At 38.3% G+C, this 17,711-nt stretch overlaps 2 protein-coding genes across 3 annotated transcripts in view; both read left to right on the top strand.

Annotated features, from left to right (window-relative positions):
* Positions 1-222: 222 nt before the first annotated feature.
* Positions 223-15,702, top strand: LOC117300648. The gene is made up of 5 exons (XM_033784340.1): positions 223-302; positions 1,469-1,600; positions 2,825-2,894; positions 4,932-5,208; positions 15,641-15,702. Exons 1-5 carry the CDS (start codon positions 273-275, stop codon positions 15,642-15,644), a joined length of 513 nt encoding a protein of 170 aa, XP_033640231.1. The 5' UTR covers positions 223-272; the 3' UTR covers positions 15,645-15,702.
* Positions 15,596-17,711, top strand: part of LOC117300647 — a 49,786-nt gene continuing 47,670 nt past the window's right edge. For both annotated transcript variants that reach the window (XM_033784339.1, XM_033784337.1), the window contains exon 1: positions 15,596-15,928. In XM_033784339.1, coding sequence (XP_033640230.1) covers positions 15,707-15,928 — 222 coding nt within the window. In that variant the 5' untranslated portion in view covers positions 15,596-15,706. The remainder of the gene's footprint in view (positions 15,929-17,711) is intronic.

Raw genomic sequence — 17,711 nt, 5'->3', positions numbered from 1 at the left:
TTTTGCATAGTTTATCATCAAAAAAGGCTGTTGATGACGCTTAGTGTAATCCATCTATTATAGTTATTTCTTCTTGCATCCACACCATGCATTGAAGCTTCAACACGTCACTAATATTCAAGAGTGTGCTTATTTCCAGGTGATTGGGTACATGGTGATGTCCATTATAAGCAGCATGGCCGCCTGTGGCATTGAGCGGTGGGATGATACGCGCTGACATGAACTCATGTCGGGATTTTCGTCCGTCACATGTCTGGCATGGCCTTGCGGCTATGAGCTCTACTCCCTGTACTAGGTCCTATGTAAGTTAAAGACCTGCGTGAACCTGATGAATTTCATTTAAAGGAACATTACATAATATTTTAAGCACTTTATGTATCCACCATATACATAAACTGACAAACCTGTAGAAGTTTGAGATCGATCTGCCATCTGGGACACAAGAGAATAGTGAAAAACTGACTACAATATTTGCATTGCATCGATGCCAAAATAAAAATGAATAAAACGCTCACTGAGCGATAAACTCCAAACGCGAAGATAGATTATTTATTTCTCATCAATTATGACATTTCAGACAGAAATATTTCAAGGGATGTTTTCTACTATCACCATCAATAGACCGTGTAAGTTTTATGTAAATCTGTGATCTTCAAACATTTTGTTTCTTACAAATTCTGTAACATTCCTTTAAACTGTGTTCAATCAATAAGGAAATCGAGTCAAATCACTATAAATAGATTTTAATTGTGTAAAAAACCAATCAATTTGAATACCCTTATCCAGAGCTTTTTTGAAAGATTCGCAAAAGGTCCGTTACGTAATCACTCATGTTGTGTCATAGTTGGGAGCTCCAACTTGTATAGCCGCTTTGTTGCAGCGTGGAGATATAACAAAGCAAACTCCCACAATTGACGTCAGCGGCATTGTCCTTTGGCGCGCGCTCTCGACAGCAGAAGTGTTTTTACTTTTTCAAAACCTTGGGTTGGGCCTGATTTTTGGATCGATAATTTCGAAAAAATTCAAGTGTACACATATCAAAATAACATTAAAATGGTCAACAAATGTTTGTGGGTGGCACGTCATGGCTTGTCGTAAAGCACCAAGGTGACCACGATTTGATTACCGGCCAGGGCCGTATGTGAGTTGAGTTGTGCGTTGCTTCTCTGCTGTGCCACGAGGGTTTTCCAGACTATCCAGTTTTCCTCCCTCTGTAAAAATCAAACACTTTCAGTCTTGGCTGTGCTCCGTGGTAATAATGGGTTAATGTGGCTGGCAGCTGAAGGCACCCTTGCAACCTGGTTCTGGAACACGTTGTAGCCGCGTCCTTTGCAATTCAGCTCTTAGCTGCGAGTAAGGATGATTAGCCCCCAAATTATTATTATTATCATTATAAGTTTAAATACCATTTCCGTTAAAAACATTCCGCTCAGGTATCTGTTTAATAATGATGATGTTGTCACTTCAGAATGTACGTGTTGGTGTTGATATGTGTGTCATCGTGATCGGCATTGCGGAGTTTGTCATCTCTGTCTTTGCGGCCAGTTTTACTTGTTGTAGTCTTTACTTCAGCAGCAACAACAGTAGCCCTCATACCTTGGTATGTATTTCACTCTCTTTCACTCTCTTATTATACTCTCTTCATACTCTCTTCATATTTCCCAATTCTAATATACTTTATGGACCTACGGAACCCTAACGCAAGAATGAAACTATGTTGTTTTACACCATTACTTCTTTTGGGTTTAGAAGTCCTTTTTTATTTATTTGTTAATAATCTATTTTCATTTATTAGTTTTTTATTGTAACATTAATTTTTAAACTGAAAACTTTCAAATATTTTGTCCAAACACTGAAACAATTAAATGTAAACTCTGCTGTGAGCCTTTATCTCCAAAAACTGAATATGAAATTCCATACCTTTGTCCTATTGTGATACAAATAAGGGAATAAAAGGGTAGCGACGAGTTCTTCAACGTACGTTTAAAGCCGGCAGGGTCGGTGATAAGTGTGATAAAGGCCCGAGCCGAAGGCGTTGGCCTTTATTGCACGGCAACGATCCTGCAAGGTTTTAAACGGACGTTTAAGAATGAGTCACTACTTTTTTATTCCCATTCATAATGCCCTTTTGTTAAAAAACGTTAAAAAATACAGTTATAGACACTTTAACAATTGAAAATTGGAGGTTTGAAATATTGTTTTCCAAAACTTTGTGAAGAATCTGTTCGATGGGCGTGGGTTGTGTGTATGCGCGCGCGCTTAAATTACGCACTGATAGCTACGAATTGCGTTGCGAGTGATAATCTTGCGCGCCCGACACGCGGAAGCCAGCTCAGTGTGCATAAACAGAGCCCCAGTGTGCATTAACAAAAGGTTTATGCACACCCACGTGACATGCTCTCCACCAATAGGAGTAGAGAAACTGTCTGGGGTATTGGCGTATAGCGTGAATAGGGCGCTTAAAGACACTGGACACCTTCGGTAATTGTCAAAGACCAGTCTACTCACTTGGTTTATCTCAACATATGCACTAAATAACAAACCTGTGAAAAATTGAGCTCAGTTGGTCGTCGGAGTTGCCAGATGCTTGATTTCGAGACCTCAAATTCTAAATCTGAGGTTTCGAAATCAAATTCGTTGAAATTTACTTCTTTCTCGACAACTATGTCACTTCAGAGGGAGCCGTTTCTCACAATGTTTTATACTATCAACGTCTCCCTGTTACTCGTTACCAAGTAAGGTTTCATGCTAATAACTATTTTTGAGTAACTACCAATAGTGTCCACTGCCTTTAAGAAGTATTTGTTATCTTTCCTTGAAACAGGTGACCTATCGAGCCTGCCCGCAACAAATGATCATTGGTGCACCACCACAGGGCGTGTATTTCCCCACCGGTAAGTGTCTAGTCTATTAACCTATATGGAAACGTTGCGGCCAAAAACACTCGCAAAGTTTGCAAACATGCTCCATATACTTTCCCCCATTTTGCAGCATCAAAACCGAATGTACTTTATTCTTTGTAATAATTCTTCACAGTTCAAACACATTTAATTAGGGAAACAATTATTTTCCATTTGATGGCAATTAACAACAATTTAGCTTATAGGATCATAATTAACTGTACTACTCCGGAGTCAGTTCTTGGGTTGGACCAAGAACTGACTCCGCAGTAGTACAGTTAATTACGATCCTATAAGCTAAAGTAGTTGTCCCAGCCTGTTTCTATACCATCCGCCTGGGTAGTAGTTAAAAAGCAGGACAGTTCTTTTCAGAACTGAGAAGTCTCCCGAACACCCGAACAATCTATTCCGCGGTAATAGAATAAAGCAAGACAGTTCTCTTAGAACAAACTCTACCTGGCAAGTAGGTACACACATGGTGTTACTGCAAACCAAATATATATTGATACCTCACCATGCAATGCCTCAAATCCTATATACAACAATTTAGTTGTGACTTTAGACCGCACTGGGTTGATTTAAAAACAGATCAGATGCCACCTAATTTGTTGCTTGCTTTTTTCAGAAAAGTGAAACAGCGCCGTCCATTGGTAGATTTTAGCAGTCCAAGTGGTATTTGCTCACAAACATGACAAAGTCAATATATTTACAAGTGTTGTAAATTAAGTGTTTGCTGATTGGATAAGACTCAGTTCCTGACTTTTAATGAGACTGCTTTAATAAATACTAATAATAATTATAATAATAATAGACCGATTTTATATAGCGCTTTACACGCCCGAGGGGTGTCTCAAAGTGCTTCTGACATTATTACCCCTGGTCACTGGGCCTTAAATCATTCCTTAAACCATCTCAGCACCCTGGGGAGTATACAGCCTGTGCGCAATATACATATGCGCTACTCGGCTAAACCAATCACAAGAACCAACTCTGCCCTCACAGGTACCCATTTACCCCTGGGTGGAGAGAAGCAATTATAGTTAAGTGTATTGCTCAGGGACACAAGTTTCACGACCGGGATTCGAACCCACACTCTGAACAGAAGCATCAGAACTTGAGTTTGGTGCTCTTATCCACTCGGCCATGACACTAGCGCGGCTGTGTGTGCATGCGCTCGTGCCCAGCACACACAAGGACTGACCTACCCAATGTCAGTTCGCGCGCCCCATGTTTTCTAATTTATACGTATCACTATGGCAACGTTAGCAACTCATCTGAAAGGGTTTTGCTACCCTTTGTAGATTAAGTTTTTGGCCATGACATGAATCTATACTCACTGTGAATGAAACTTTAGCTTCGTTAGTTGTCAAGTTTTTAAAGGGAAAACAAATTCCCAGAGCAATGTTTTCAGGAGAGTCGCGTAAATCTTTTGTACATGCTAAAAACAAATTTTGTTTCACTGAGATGAATAACATTTTTTTGACACGTTTTACTCATTTTTCAAAAACAACAGTGCCTCAGTAAGAAACATTTTAAGGGAAGCTTTCTACCATCATTATTTTTAAATTGTGCAAGTTAAATGTAAATCTGTGGACGCTTTGTGTTTTTTTTGTCAAAACCTTTAAGATGAGTTTAAGTTGTGCTTTTTGAAATCAATCCTAGGGCTCAATGCCTTTCCAAGCCCAATGCTTCGTTTTTGAAAGGACAAAGGCATCACAAGGTGATTTCTTATTTGTACTAGGGCACCCTATGAGGAAATGGGAAATTTCTACTGGAGAAAAAGCAAAGACAAATTACTAGAGTGGTATTTGAGGGCAAAAGTGTCACAACCGGGTATTGAACCCACACTCCGCTGCTGGCAACACCAGGCACTTTTCTGTGCTTAGCAAGTTTTTATGCTTACAGGCTTTGTGACATTGGGCCCAGTACACTTGAACGCTCAGTCACGACACGACTTGGTGTCATGGAGACATATGAGATTATAATTTATTTTCAACTAAGTACTATTTTGAACCATTGTTTCCATTGCAGTTACTGTGGCCTATCCGAACCAGTACGTTCTGCAGCCTGCAGCACCAGCTTACCAACCCCAGGGCCAGTTCCAACCTCTTCCCCAGTCACAGTTCCAATCTCTGCCCCAGGGGCAGTTTCAACCTCTCCTGCAGGAACGGTTTCGACCTCCTCCCCAGGCACAGTGTCCACCTCCTCCCCAGGGGCAATTTCTACCTCAAACCCAAGAGAAATTTCATCCGCAGGAACTCCCACGAGATCAGGAAGAAGATCGTTCTCAGTCTGAGCCTCTTACCAAGTAAGTCCAGAAGATTATTCACAAGTGTACACCTCACCTCAAAACTTTTGTCTACGGCACCAACTTTCTGCCCCTGCCAAAACCTGCAATAAAATCGTGGCAAGCTATGGGTGGTATGTGCACCCTCTCGGTAACATCATTCTCTGGCGACGAGCTTCAGGTGGTTTTACGTGCCATCTGAAGGGCAAACCATCATGGTTAAGTGTCTCATTTAAGGAGACTCGAACCTACACTCTCATAAACACCAGAGCACGAGTCCGGTGCTCTTAAACGCTAGGCCATGAACCGCCTGCTTCATTTACTATCACAGTTGCCTGCGCTCGGAATCCTTAAGTCAATAAATACGCATACGTACCGAGTCTGTGCAAGGAGTCTGTCAAGACGAGAGCGTTGACAAAACTGTACTCCTTCGGTCTGATGATTTAAATTATTATTGACTGGACCCTTTGGGCTCGTCAATGTCTTTAAAAAAAAAATCCAGCGTCCCCTTTCATAATATGTTCTTGCCAGCCTGTTGTTCGCTGTTTGCTTTATCAGCCTTCAAGCTGTTTTCATCAAATGTATTTAAATAAACCATTTCAGTCAACCGTGGGCTGTATTGTAGCCGTCAAATTCACCAAACTCATCCTAACTTAGGATTAATCCTAGTACTTAGGACATAGAGTTATATATAAGAACTAGAGGACGCACTGGTGATGCTTCTTGCACAAACGCGACAGGACCGCAAGATGACAAGCGCGCCATTCTGTACCCACGTAGAATATGAAATACACGTTTGAGGTTTTTTGTATTGAACGCTCACGCGATGCTGTTTGTTCAACTTACAAAATGGCCGCACAAACACATGCTGTGAGATAGCTGTTTTGTCAACTTAGAAAATGGCCGCCTGAGTGCATGCCGGAGCGCATATATAGGCCAATGCGCCCTCTAGTTCTTATATATAACTCTATGACTTAGGATGAGTTCCGTATCCTTATACGTAGGACACATTGAACCCATCCTAAGTTAGGACGGTTACTCGTCCTAACTCAAGATAAAATTAATCCTAGTGTTTCATGAAATCGGCTGCCGAACTCCTACAAGATGAACTGTAGGAGCCAGTGATCGCAATTTCGTGGCCAGTTCAAATGAGGCCCAGCCAAGATACTATGCTGTTATGATGGCGTCGAGCTCCACACACTCCACACAAGTTTCACAACCAAACGAGATCTGTTTTATGTTCACTGCCAACTCGCGTGCCTGTTTGCATGAACCGACATGTTGGCCGAACTCTGCGTACGTACATGCACGCATTATCACAAGGGCTACCCTCCACTGGCTTCCTGTTCAACACCAAAATCCTCCTGATCATCTGGAAATAGGAGACTTTCCAACGCTAGGCGGCAGCAGACATACCGGGTAAATTTCCATTGTTTACGTAGTTCTGAACATGCGCATAATTCTGAGAACAATGGATTTACCCGATAAGTCTGCTGCCCTCTATCGTCCCAGAAAGTCTCCCATTCATCAACTCCAGGGCGCCATCTTACTATTTAGGCTCATATCATTCTATCATGCAAGACAGTAGACTATGATCACATCATGACCCACTCACCTTGAATACTCCTACCTGCTCCAAATCTGTTGGCTGTGGTGCCGATGGTTATATTGGGCCGAGGTGCCTTTGGTTGTTTTAGCCCTCATCTTTTGTCATATTGGCCCTCGTCATCGATTATATTGGCCCTCGTCTTTGGCTATATTGGCCCTCGTCTTTTGTTATATTGGCCCTCGTCATCGATTATATTGGCCCTCGTCTTTGGCTATATTGGCCCTCGTCTTTTGTTATATTGGCCCTCGTCATCGATTATATTGGCCCTCGTCTTTGGCTATATTGGCCCTCGTCTTTTGTTATATTGGCCCTCGTCCATGTCGTCATTGGCCCTTGTCATCGATTATATTGGCACCCGCCTTTGGAATGATCTTCCCTGCAACATCCGTTATTCTACCTCAGCTGCTACATTTTAGAAATTGCTAAAAACAGAACTAACTCATCTTCACAGTGCCTTGATCTTGCAGCTAGGATTTGTGAGCTATAAGAATCTTACGTCGGCATGTGGCTTGTAATGTATGAGCAATTGTGAGCACTGGACTCAAGCCCTGGGCTCAATTTCATAGAGCTTCTTGATAAGAATAGTAATACTGGGCGCAGTAAACCCAATAACAAAACAAAAGAAGAAAAAAAGATCTGTCACCCCAGGAGTGTTGAGACTTGGGTTCAAAGAGGAGAAGCATGGAACTTTATCGAAGATTGCTTAACGGAGTGTAAACTTGAAGTAGTTCTGAGGTATAGTGGGGCGCCTTGGCTTTAAGTGCTTTGTGGACAATGAGCATCAGCTGGAAGATGATTTGTTGAGGGATAGTAAGCCAGTGCTTAACAATTGTCTGCATGGCCCCTTTAAAAAAAAATTCTTTTATCCAAGTCGAAATTCACCTTTGTGAAATTCACCCATGGACACGTTTGGTAACTGTCAAAGACCAGTACTATCACTTGGTATATCCAAACATATGCATAAAATAACACACATGTGAAAAGGTCGGCTCAATTGGAGACTTTCCAACGCTAGGTGGCAGCAGACATACCGGGTAAATTTCCATTGTTTACGTAGTTCTGAACATGCGCATAATTCTGAGAACAATGGATTTACCCGGTAAGTCTGCTGCCCTCTATCGTCCCAGAAAGTCTCCAATTGGTCACACTTGTTGCATTACTTTGTGTGCTTTCAGATGCATGATAAAAGGCTTCAGCTGAAGTCATTTATAATTTGAGTGAGGAAATACCTCTTTCTCAAAAGTTAGGTTACTTCACCAGGAGCCGTTTCTCACAATGTTTTATACTATTAACAGCTCTCCATTACCAATTAAGTTTTTATGCTAACATTAATTTTGAGTAATTACCATTAGTGTCCAATGCCTTTAATTGAAGATTTATCCTAAATTGTTTGAAGGGTTCAGACATTGTAGTATACTTTGATACTCAACAGAATTGATACTTTACACGCCTTGAGTTTCGTAGTTCTTGAAAGTTATTGAACTTTGCACTGGGCACTACAGCAAAATCTTAGGGCACCAGGGTAACTGCTGCCCTTGGGCCCTGAGCTAATTCCAGTCTTTACAACACTTAACAGGCACTGGACACATTTGGTAATATTGTCGAAGACCAGTCATCTCACTTGGTTTATCTCAATGTATGCATAAAAAATAACAACCTGTGAAAATTTTGACTCAATTGGCCGTCGAACTTGCGAGAGAATAAAAGGGGCAGGAATAAAGTTATTAATTTTTAAATAACTATTTTACTGTTATTATGTATTTTAGTCGAAAAGCTAAAAGAATGAGCAGAGAAAAGCAAATTTAGTTAAAATTAACATTATTACATTTTTTACCCCCCTTCTTTCTTAAAAATATGACTCCGCCCACAAAATGGGCAGAATTCAAGACAGTTATTAATTTTCAAATAATTATTGAACTGTTATCATGTATTTTAGTCTAAAAAAATGAGCAGAATTGTTTTTCATGTATTTTAGTCTAAAAAAAAATGAGCAGAGAAAAGCAAATTTAGTTAAAATTAACATTATTACATTTTTTACCCCCCTTCTTTCTTAAAAATATGACTCCGCCCACAAAATGGGCAGAATTCAAGACAGTTATTAATTTTCAAATAATTATTGAACTGTTATCATGTATTTTAGTCTAAAAAAATGAGCAGAATTGTTTTTCATGTATTTTAGTCTAAAAAAAAATGAGCAGAGAAAAGCAAATTTAGTTAAAATTAACATTATTACATTTTTTACCCCCTTCTTTCTTAAAAATATGACTCCGCCCACAAAATGGGCAGAATTCAAGACAGTTATTAATTTTCAAATAATTATTGAACTGTTATCATGTATTTTAGTTTAAAAAAATGAGCAGAATTGTTTTTCAAATAGTCAAAACTGACATATTAAATTTGTTACCCCCCACTTTCTTAAAACGTAGCCCCACCCCTAAAATGGGTGAGATCCAAGATGGGTCCAAGTCTTAAAATGATCTTTAGGGTGTATGTAACATCTGTAGGAAGTTTCATGCTTTTACCACAAAGTGCACAATTTGTCCACATATGGGCCTTAGCAGCTGGACTAATTGAAGAAAAAACACTCACAAATTGTTTCAGATGGCTGGAAATTCTAGACCTCAGCTGAGGTCTCTAATTCAATTCAAATATTCTGGCCAGAAAATAATTCTTTCTCGAAAACTACATTACAAGTACTTCAGAGGGAGCCGTTTCTCAAATGTTTTATACATCAACAGCTCCCCCCATTATTCGTTTCCAAGTAAGTTTTTATGCTAACAATGATTTTTTAGCAAATACCAATTATGTCCAGTGCCTTATATATTTGGTAATTACTCCAGAGGTCTATATATGACCATAAAAACAAAGTTGGTAGAGAGCGTGGAGAGCTGTTGATATTGTGAAACTTTTTTTAAAACGACGCCGTTTGATGTGATGTAGATTTAGCAGAGAAACACTTGGTTTATACCAACAATTATGTATAAAATGAAAAACCTGTGAAAATTCGGCTCAACTCGTCATCGAAAATGCTAGAAAATAATGAAAGAAAATGCCTGGGAATGGCTTCAGGCATGCAGTCTTTCTCAGATTCAAATATTTATTGGGGTGAGAAATTACCTCTTTCTCAAAAATTTGTTATTCATCAGAGGGAGTCGTTTCTCACAATGTTAGTCTACCAGGCCTATCAACTCTCCATTGTCCGTTTCCTAATAAGTTTAAAGGAAGTGGACACTATTGGTAATTACTCAAAATAATTATTAGCATACAACCTTTCTTGGTGACGAGTAATGGGGAGAGGTTGATGGTATAAAACATTGTGAGAAACGGCTTCCTCTGAAGTGCCATAGTTTTCGAGAAGGAAGTAATTTCGAGACCTCAGATTTAGAACTTGAGGTCTCGAAATCAACCATCTAATAAACGCACACAACTTTGTGTGACAAGGGTGTTTATTTCTTTCATTATTATCTCGCAAGTTCGATGACCGATTGAGCTCAAATTTTCACGGGTTTGTCTTTTTATGCATATGTTGAGATACACCAACTGTGAAGGCTAGTCTTTGACAATTACCAATAGTGTCCACTGCCTTTAATGCTAATATATTTTTTGAGTAGTTACCAAACGTGTCCAGTGCCTTTAACTGATTTATCTGAAATAATGTCCTATCATAGGCGACTCCTCAAAAAGTTTTTATATTTTGAATTAGCATATAATTATGTTGTTTTTTAAAACATTACTTTTTGTAAGCGCTTGCAGTTTAAGCAGGGTTTTAGATATGTATATTATATTCAGATAGATTTTATTTTTTATATCATTGAGCCTTCAGTCAAACTTATGTAATGGATATTTTGTAAATAATATGTTATTTTGTAGTATCGTAAAATAATATTCATACAATTTATCCTTTAAAGGCTTATAGTTATAATGGCAGTGAAACAAGAAATTTAAGATTTTGTTTTTCAAATTCTCTGGTTATAACTGAAACATCTTTAATCTGAGTTTGTAAATATTTGTATTTTGTATTTCTGGTACTAAAATTAAGGTGCTCTTATAATAGTTTTTGAGACGAGATTTGAACTTTGTGGTACAAAGACATGATCTACGATTAAGTGGTAGAGAGTTCCAGATGTGTGGCGCAGCTGAAGAAAAAATATAATATTCAAACAATTAATTACTATAAGGCTTTTATAATTAAAGAGGCTGTATTTCTATGAATTGTTGTTTCAAATTCTTTGGTAACTGAAATATCACTCTAACTTTAATCTCAATTTGTTTATTTTAGTTATTTTATTTCTGGTACTAAAATTAAGGTACTAAAATAGGTTAGCACTAGTACCGGTATCTGTGATGATAGGATGATGCAGAAAAATGTCAGTTTTAGAAAGGATTGAGGAAAACCTTAAAGGCACTTAGACACCTTCGGTATTGTCAAGGACCAATATTTTCACTTGATGTAATGCATAAAACTTAAAATCTGTGAAAATTTGGGCTCAATTGGTCATTTAAGTTTCAAGAGAATAACAAAAGAAAAGACACCCTTGTTGCACAAATGTGAATGTGAATTTGAATTTCAAATTTCTCAGAATGTGAATTTCAAATTTCTAAGAAATTACTCAGGCCTGAAGTCATTCTTAGATTCAAATATTTTGTTGAGAAACTACCTCTTTTTTCTAAAACGACGTTCCTTTAGAGAGAGCTGTTTCTCACACTGTTTTATACTGTCAACAGCTCCCCATTGCTCGTTACCAATTAAGTGTTATGCTTACTGTACATTTTGAGTAATTACCAAATGTGTTCAGTGCCTAACTAAGTGCAGCTTTATCCTTGAAAAATAAAGAGGTGAACAAGCCAGTTCAAATATGAACGCAAATGTGAATGCTCCTTTTATTCATGTGTAAACTCTTGTTGACAAACTCGTGCACTAATAAATATGTGATTAATATTAAACTGTACTCTAAAACAAAACTGAATATATTCACATTGTTACTTACATTGTCACGTTCAAACGAACTGTAACGTGTTACGTAAGTGCACTTTTTATTATTGATTACCAAACGCCATAAGGAACTGCATTGATATCTTTTTCCGTGGCCATTACGAAGTGAGATGATTCTCAAAATGCTTTATTCTTTCGAAAGCTGATGTAATTCTTATGAAGTTGTTATGTTGCTATTAGTTAAAGGACTGTGGTTTCCAAAAGTATGCATTTCCTTTCATGGGGCTTTTAAATGCTTTTCCTTATACCGAAACTATACAGTTACAGGCAACAGTGATGTTGAGGTTTTCCAATGCTATCTCTTTATTGACAGTATTTCAGTCGGATTGTTACTGGCACGAACACAGGATCAGAGTTTAAAATTACCCCCCCCCCCCACCCTAAGTGCCTATCTGTGTGTGCGTGTGACCTTTGCATTTAGGTGCAAGACGCTAAGTGAGTGGATTATCAGCAGCCGCTGCGGGCGCTGTTCTTTGTGAGCTTGACTTCGATGCACTTTCTGGTGCTTTCGATTGGCGAAGGTTTCCGGCCCTTACAGTACTAGAAGAAAATCTTAAAGTTGCGTCGCCCTTTCATACCATTATTTCAGAGGCCTATAATTGATTTATTGAAAACACACAACTTTACCAAGAATGTTTGTAACATGACCCACTTAGGTTTTATTTTTGTGCAACTTTATTTCTCTCTAGTGCTTTTCATGTTTCGTCCTTTCGCTTTTCTCTTATTCCCCGTTTCTCTTCTTCCCCATCCATGATTTCAACTGAAATGTTTATAGCTTGTCGTTTGACCTTGTGACTTTCGCACGTGTATACATGTATGTATAATTGGTTTGCGGTAACACCATGTGTGTATCTACTTGCCAGGTAGAGTTGTTCTTAGGGAACTGTCTTGCTTTATTCTACTGCCGTGGAGTAGCTACGTAGTAGTCCAGTTTAATTTCTATACCATCCGCCCTGGTAATAGTTAAAATTGAACACACCCTATGGGACACACAACACTGAGGTTTTATGCAGAGCTGCCAATATTCACATCTTAAAGACCTGCTTGAAGAAAAATGACAGGTCGTGAACTTTGCTGAATTTCATTTTCAATAAATAAAGGAAATCGAGTCATATGATTATTAATAGATTTTTATCATTGTGAAGAAAACAATCATTTCGAATGCCCTTATTCAGCTCTTTTCTGAGAGATTTGCTTAAAACTCCGTTATCCGTAATCACTCTCAAATCGTCATAGTTGGGAGCTCGAATTTGAAAAGCCGGTTTGTTGCAGCGTGGAGGTATAAGAAAGCAAACTCCCACAAATGACGCGCCGTCAACGGCAGAAGGGTTTTTAGTTTTTCAAAACCTTTAGGTTGGAGCCTGATTTTGTAATCAATAATTACGAAAAAATCAGAAGTGTACACATATCCATATTACATTAAAATGGTGATCAAGTGCATTATAAGCAAGTTAAAATACAATTTCCGTTAAAAACATTCCGCTCAGGTAGGTGTTTAAAAACTTAACAAAAAAAGTATTTTCCAAACTTTGACGACGGGACGGTTCAAACTTGTTCATAGTTATTTACAACTTTTTCGAAGTTAAAATTGATCTATTGGTGTTGGGCTAATTAAATAAATGTGAATAAAAAGTCCAACACGACTGTGAAGCGAGCTCGCCAATATTAAACAACTTAAAAAAACATACTTTTAGCCTTTATTAATCATTTAATATATACGTTTAATCACTCTTGAAATGAATGCAATAATTGAAGACTGAATCAATGCATCTGATAGCAAACAAAGTAATGCAACAAGGCTGTTTTTTCCTTTCTTTTTCTCTTGCAAGAATACTTGTCTTTGACACTTACTAAAATGCATTTAAAGAATAAAGAGCAGTATTGCTATCAGCAACATTTTACGTGGCAATGTTCCCCTTGTACGGACACAATGGGCATTATGGGCGTATACCTTTGTTGCGAAAGGCTACCACATGCCAAGTTTTGTCCGTGAATTTTTACATGCGACATTTGCAAAGCGATGATTTGTGGCAAACAGCTCTGTATGTTGGAAAATAAATAAGTGCGTATTCAACGTAACAGAAAACCGGGGTCAATAATAAATATATAAACAAATACCGCTCCTGAACCTATTAAAATCGCTCATTAAAATACTTTTGTTTGGGTTCCATTTTCGAAAAGTTAAAGGCAGATGTTACAACAAAACTAAACACTTTCATTTCAAAAGATGATTGCGTTTTTGTGATATCGCCAAAAATCCACGAGAAGTGCAAATAATTATGTCATAACCCCGAATAGGAGTAGACAATCTGGGAAACGTTAATGACAGAAACGCTTCTCAGATTTTCATTTCGATAGCGCTGCTTATCCGTAAGCACACAATCGAAACACGCTAATGATGCACGAAAATAAATGGCGTATAGTAATGTATATCCTACTTGTTTGTGAATGAACGCAAGAGGGCTGCCCAATTTTCTTGCTTACTAGTGAAATACGTCACACTAGAAAAACCTGCTAGAGTGAGCGAACAAAACTGCTTACCGTTAAGCAGCGCTATGAAACTGGGCCAATGTTCATATATTTGGAACGCTCTCTACAGGCAAGATGACATTTTAGTCGATCGCTATCGAAAAAAAAAACGTCTTTTCACTTTTTTTTTTATAAACTGCAACAGTGTGGATGATTTATGGGGCATGCGCATTACGAAAGTGAAAAACTTCGTGTATGTACTTGCCATTTACACATGTACATGTTGTCAGTCCCGCCTTAAAGCGCCCCCTCTTTTTTCTTTTTTTTCCTTTTTTTTCCCAGTGGGTTGGGTGTTTTTTTGCTGTGGGGTGGGTTTCAGGGGACATTTCTTGTGGCAGGACGGCTTTGTAGAGGTGCTGGTCACCTGTTCCTCCTCGCCACTCACTGGCTTTGTATTTTTCAGCTATTTCGATTCTTTATTTTGTTTTCGTATCGATTTGTATTTCTATATTTTTATGTATCGATTTGTATTTCTATATTTTTATGTATCGATTTGTATTTCTATATTTTTATGTATCGATTTGTATTTCTATATTTTTATGTATCGATTTGTATTTCTATATTGTTATGCCAGTGTAAAGTCTAATACAACTAAAACTAAAACTACATGTTGTTCTTTTGAGAACTTGTCTTGCTTATTATTTTACTACCGCGGAATTTTCGGAATTCGGGAGTGACTGCAGTTCTGAAAAGAACTGTCGCGGCTTTTTAACTTCACCGATGTGGAAGGTAGAAACTCGGATCGGACTACTACTTTAGCTTTTACTGGTTTGTTGAGAAAGAAGTTGTTTGTTGGTTCAAAGCGCTTCCTATAGAAAGGGTACCATTATAGTGAGAAATAGTCTCGCGCAGAGCAGTAGTCTTGAGATAGTTGCGTGAGTATCATCGCGACAGACATTTAACGACTTGAACGCAAGTCTAACAAACGCTTCCTATTGAAAGCTGTATACAGTGAGTGTAGTCTTGCAAAGAGCAGCAGTTTTGAGATACATTTAGTTACGTGATCGAGAGCCGTTTCTTTATCACTGCAACATACATTTTAACGACTTGGACACAAGTCTACCAATCGCTTTCCTATTGACAGCTTATAAATAGTTGCATGAGAGCCGTTTCTCTATCACTGCAACCATGCTGCAACAGACATTTAACGACTTGTAGACACGTCTATACCCTATACCACTTGGTATTGGAAGCTGACTACCCGCGAACTTGTTGACAGAGTTATGTAGTGTGATGTCGTAAACGGATTCCAGACAGAACCATGGAGTAAGGATTGGTCTCACATGCTTGATGTCCTTAGTCAGTGTCATTTTTCACCTCAGGTAAACTGACGAACCTTTGTGGGGTGGTTTTTCACCTTGAAGAGACAAGAGGAATAGAGAAACAACATGGAAGTCGCAAATGAAAGCAATGTTGAGAATGGGCGTGATGCTCAACAAGTGACTATCCCAATGAAATCAATTGGGACTCCGGAAACACCGGCTGATCGGGTCCCACCTGGTGGTGGTTTGGTGGGGCGTGACGGCGCGATGAACGGCACCACAGTGACAGTGGAGTCGAACGGGACAAGCCTTGATGATGTACCGGTGTTATTGGAAGATAAACATGAGGTAAAGACGTTTTTTTTTCTCCACGATTTTTTTATGATTTGGTAAATCTGATTTAGTCTGCTCGTGTTTTCATCTTTGATATTTTTTATAATGTGATGGCCCCAAATGAATAGTTCATCCCTTGGAATAAGCGATACATTAATTTTGAAAATATTCTCTCGATGGAGGACTGGACCATTCAGGAAGGGTATAATAATGAGATAAAATTTAGTTGGCGAAGAGCACTGGAGAGTTGTATGAAACATTGTTAAGTTATAAATGTCCCCCCTGAATTAATGTGGTTTTAGGGAAAGGGAATATTATTTATCCCCAGAAAAAAAAAAATGAAAATGAAAATGAAAATACAAATCTAACTCGAACGCTTCAGTCTCGGGCATCTGAAAGCACACAATTCTACCAAGGGTGTTTTTCCTTTCATTATTTTCCTGCAACTTCGCTGACCAATTGAGCCAAAATGTTCGGTTTGTTATAAATGTTGGGATACACAAAGTGAGGATAGGACCACTGCATGTTATTTGTCAATTACCAATAGTACACCCTGCATTTTGGAGCCCCAATATCGTTTGTACACCTTTCTTTAATTTAAATTTTGATTAAAATAAATAGTGAACCTTTATAGGGCCTATGTGTCTTTCAACACATTCATTCTGCCGAGAGCCGTGCGCCTTTTCCCCTCTTTGGTTGAAAGCTTTTAAAGCTTCATAACAGGTGTTTTTACACTTCCCCACACGCAAAGGCATTAATGGTATGTTATAATTTGCTATTCCGTGTGAAGTTCGCTTCAGATTTCATTAGAACCAATACTTAGTTTTTTTTTATGCATTTTGTGACTTGTTGCCGAACTGTTTTAATATGTAATTTTTATGTCAACATTCTGCAAAACTCCGTGTTACTGCTGTTATTAAGTGCACTATTATGATGGACTCTTATTTGTTTCGTAAATGTATTGCCTTTCCTGCCTTTTAAATAAGCAAAACGACCGACACGATTTTAAGAAAACAAAACGAACAAAAATATACAACTGGATCGAAAAATAAGTATAATAGATGTTACACTTGCATCGGGGATAAAGAATATTAATTTTGATTTTTACCCATACACCGACGTGTGTTAGCACTGTATACTCGGTACTTTCCCCGAGCCCCGTAAAAAGAAGTACTCGATTTTTAAAAACTTTTTTTTTCAACAAAATGCAAAACGGACAAATTCTAGCCCGGCAAATTCTGAAGAGGTCAAGAGTGATCAGTGGGACACACATCCCTTTATTGTTTCTGCCTTCCTCGGGTTGTTTTCTTAGTTCCTTCAGTATTTGCCCCTTAAGGGCATGTTTTCATTCGTCCATCTAGTCTAGGAAAGTCCATTAGTTTCTAAAAGTAGGCATGCAGTATTTTGGTTGAGAGTTAAAGGCACTGGACTTCAACATATGCATACAAATAACAAGCCTGTTAAAATTTGAGCTAAATTGGTCATCGAAGTTGCAAGAGAATAATAAAAAGAAACACATCCTTGTTGCACAAATTTGTGTGCTTTCAAATACCTAAAAGGGCTTTAAAGTCTGAACATATTTTAATATTTGAGTGAGAAATTCTCTCCGTCTCCGTTATACCTCAGATGGAGCCGTTTCTCGCAATGCTTCATATTAATAATCTAAGCATTAACATAGCGTTCTTACAGTGAAAGGTACCACAACGCCTATACACTAATTACAAGCAATCAAAAATTAACAATACAAAGCAATGAGAAATAAACAAATGGACTAGGAAGCAAAGTAGGCCAACAGTAT

This window comes from Asterias rubens, chromosome 16, assembly GCF_902459465.1.
Source record: "Asterias rubens chromosome 16, eAstRub1.3, whole genome shotgun sequence".
NCBI lineage: Eukaryota > Metazoa > Echinodermata > Asteroidea > Forcipulatida > Asteriidae > Asterias > Asterias rubens.
The sequence above is the reverse complement of the archived record's forward strand: the minus strand, read 5'-3'. Positions and strand labels throughout refer to the sequence as shown.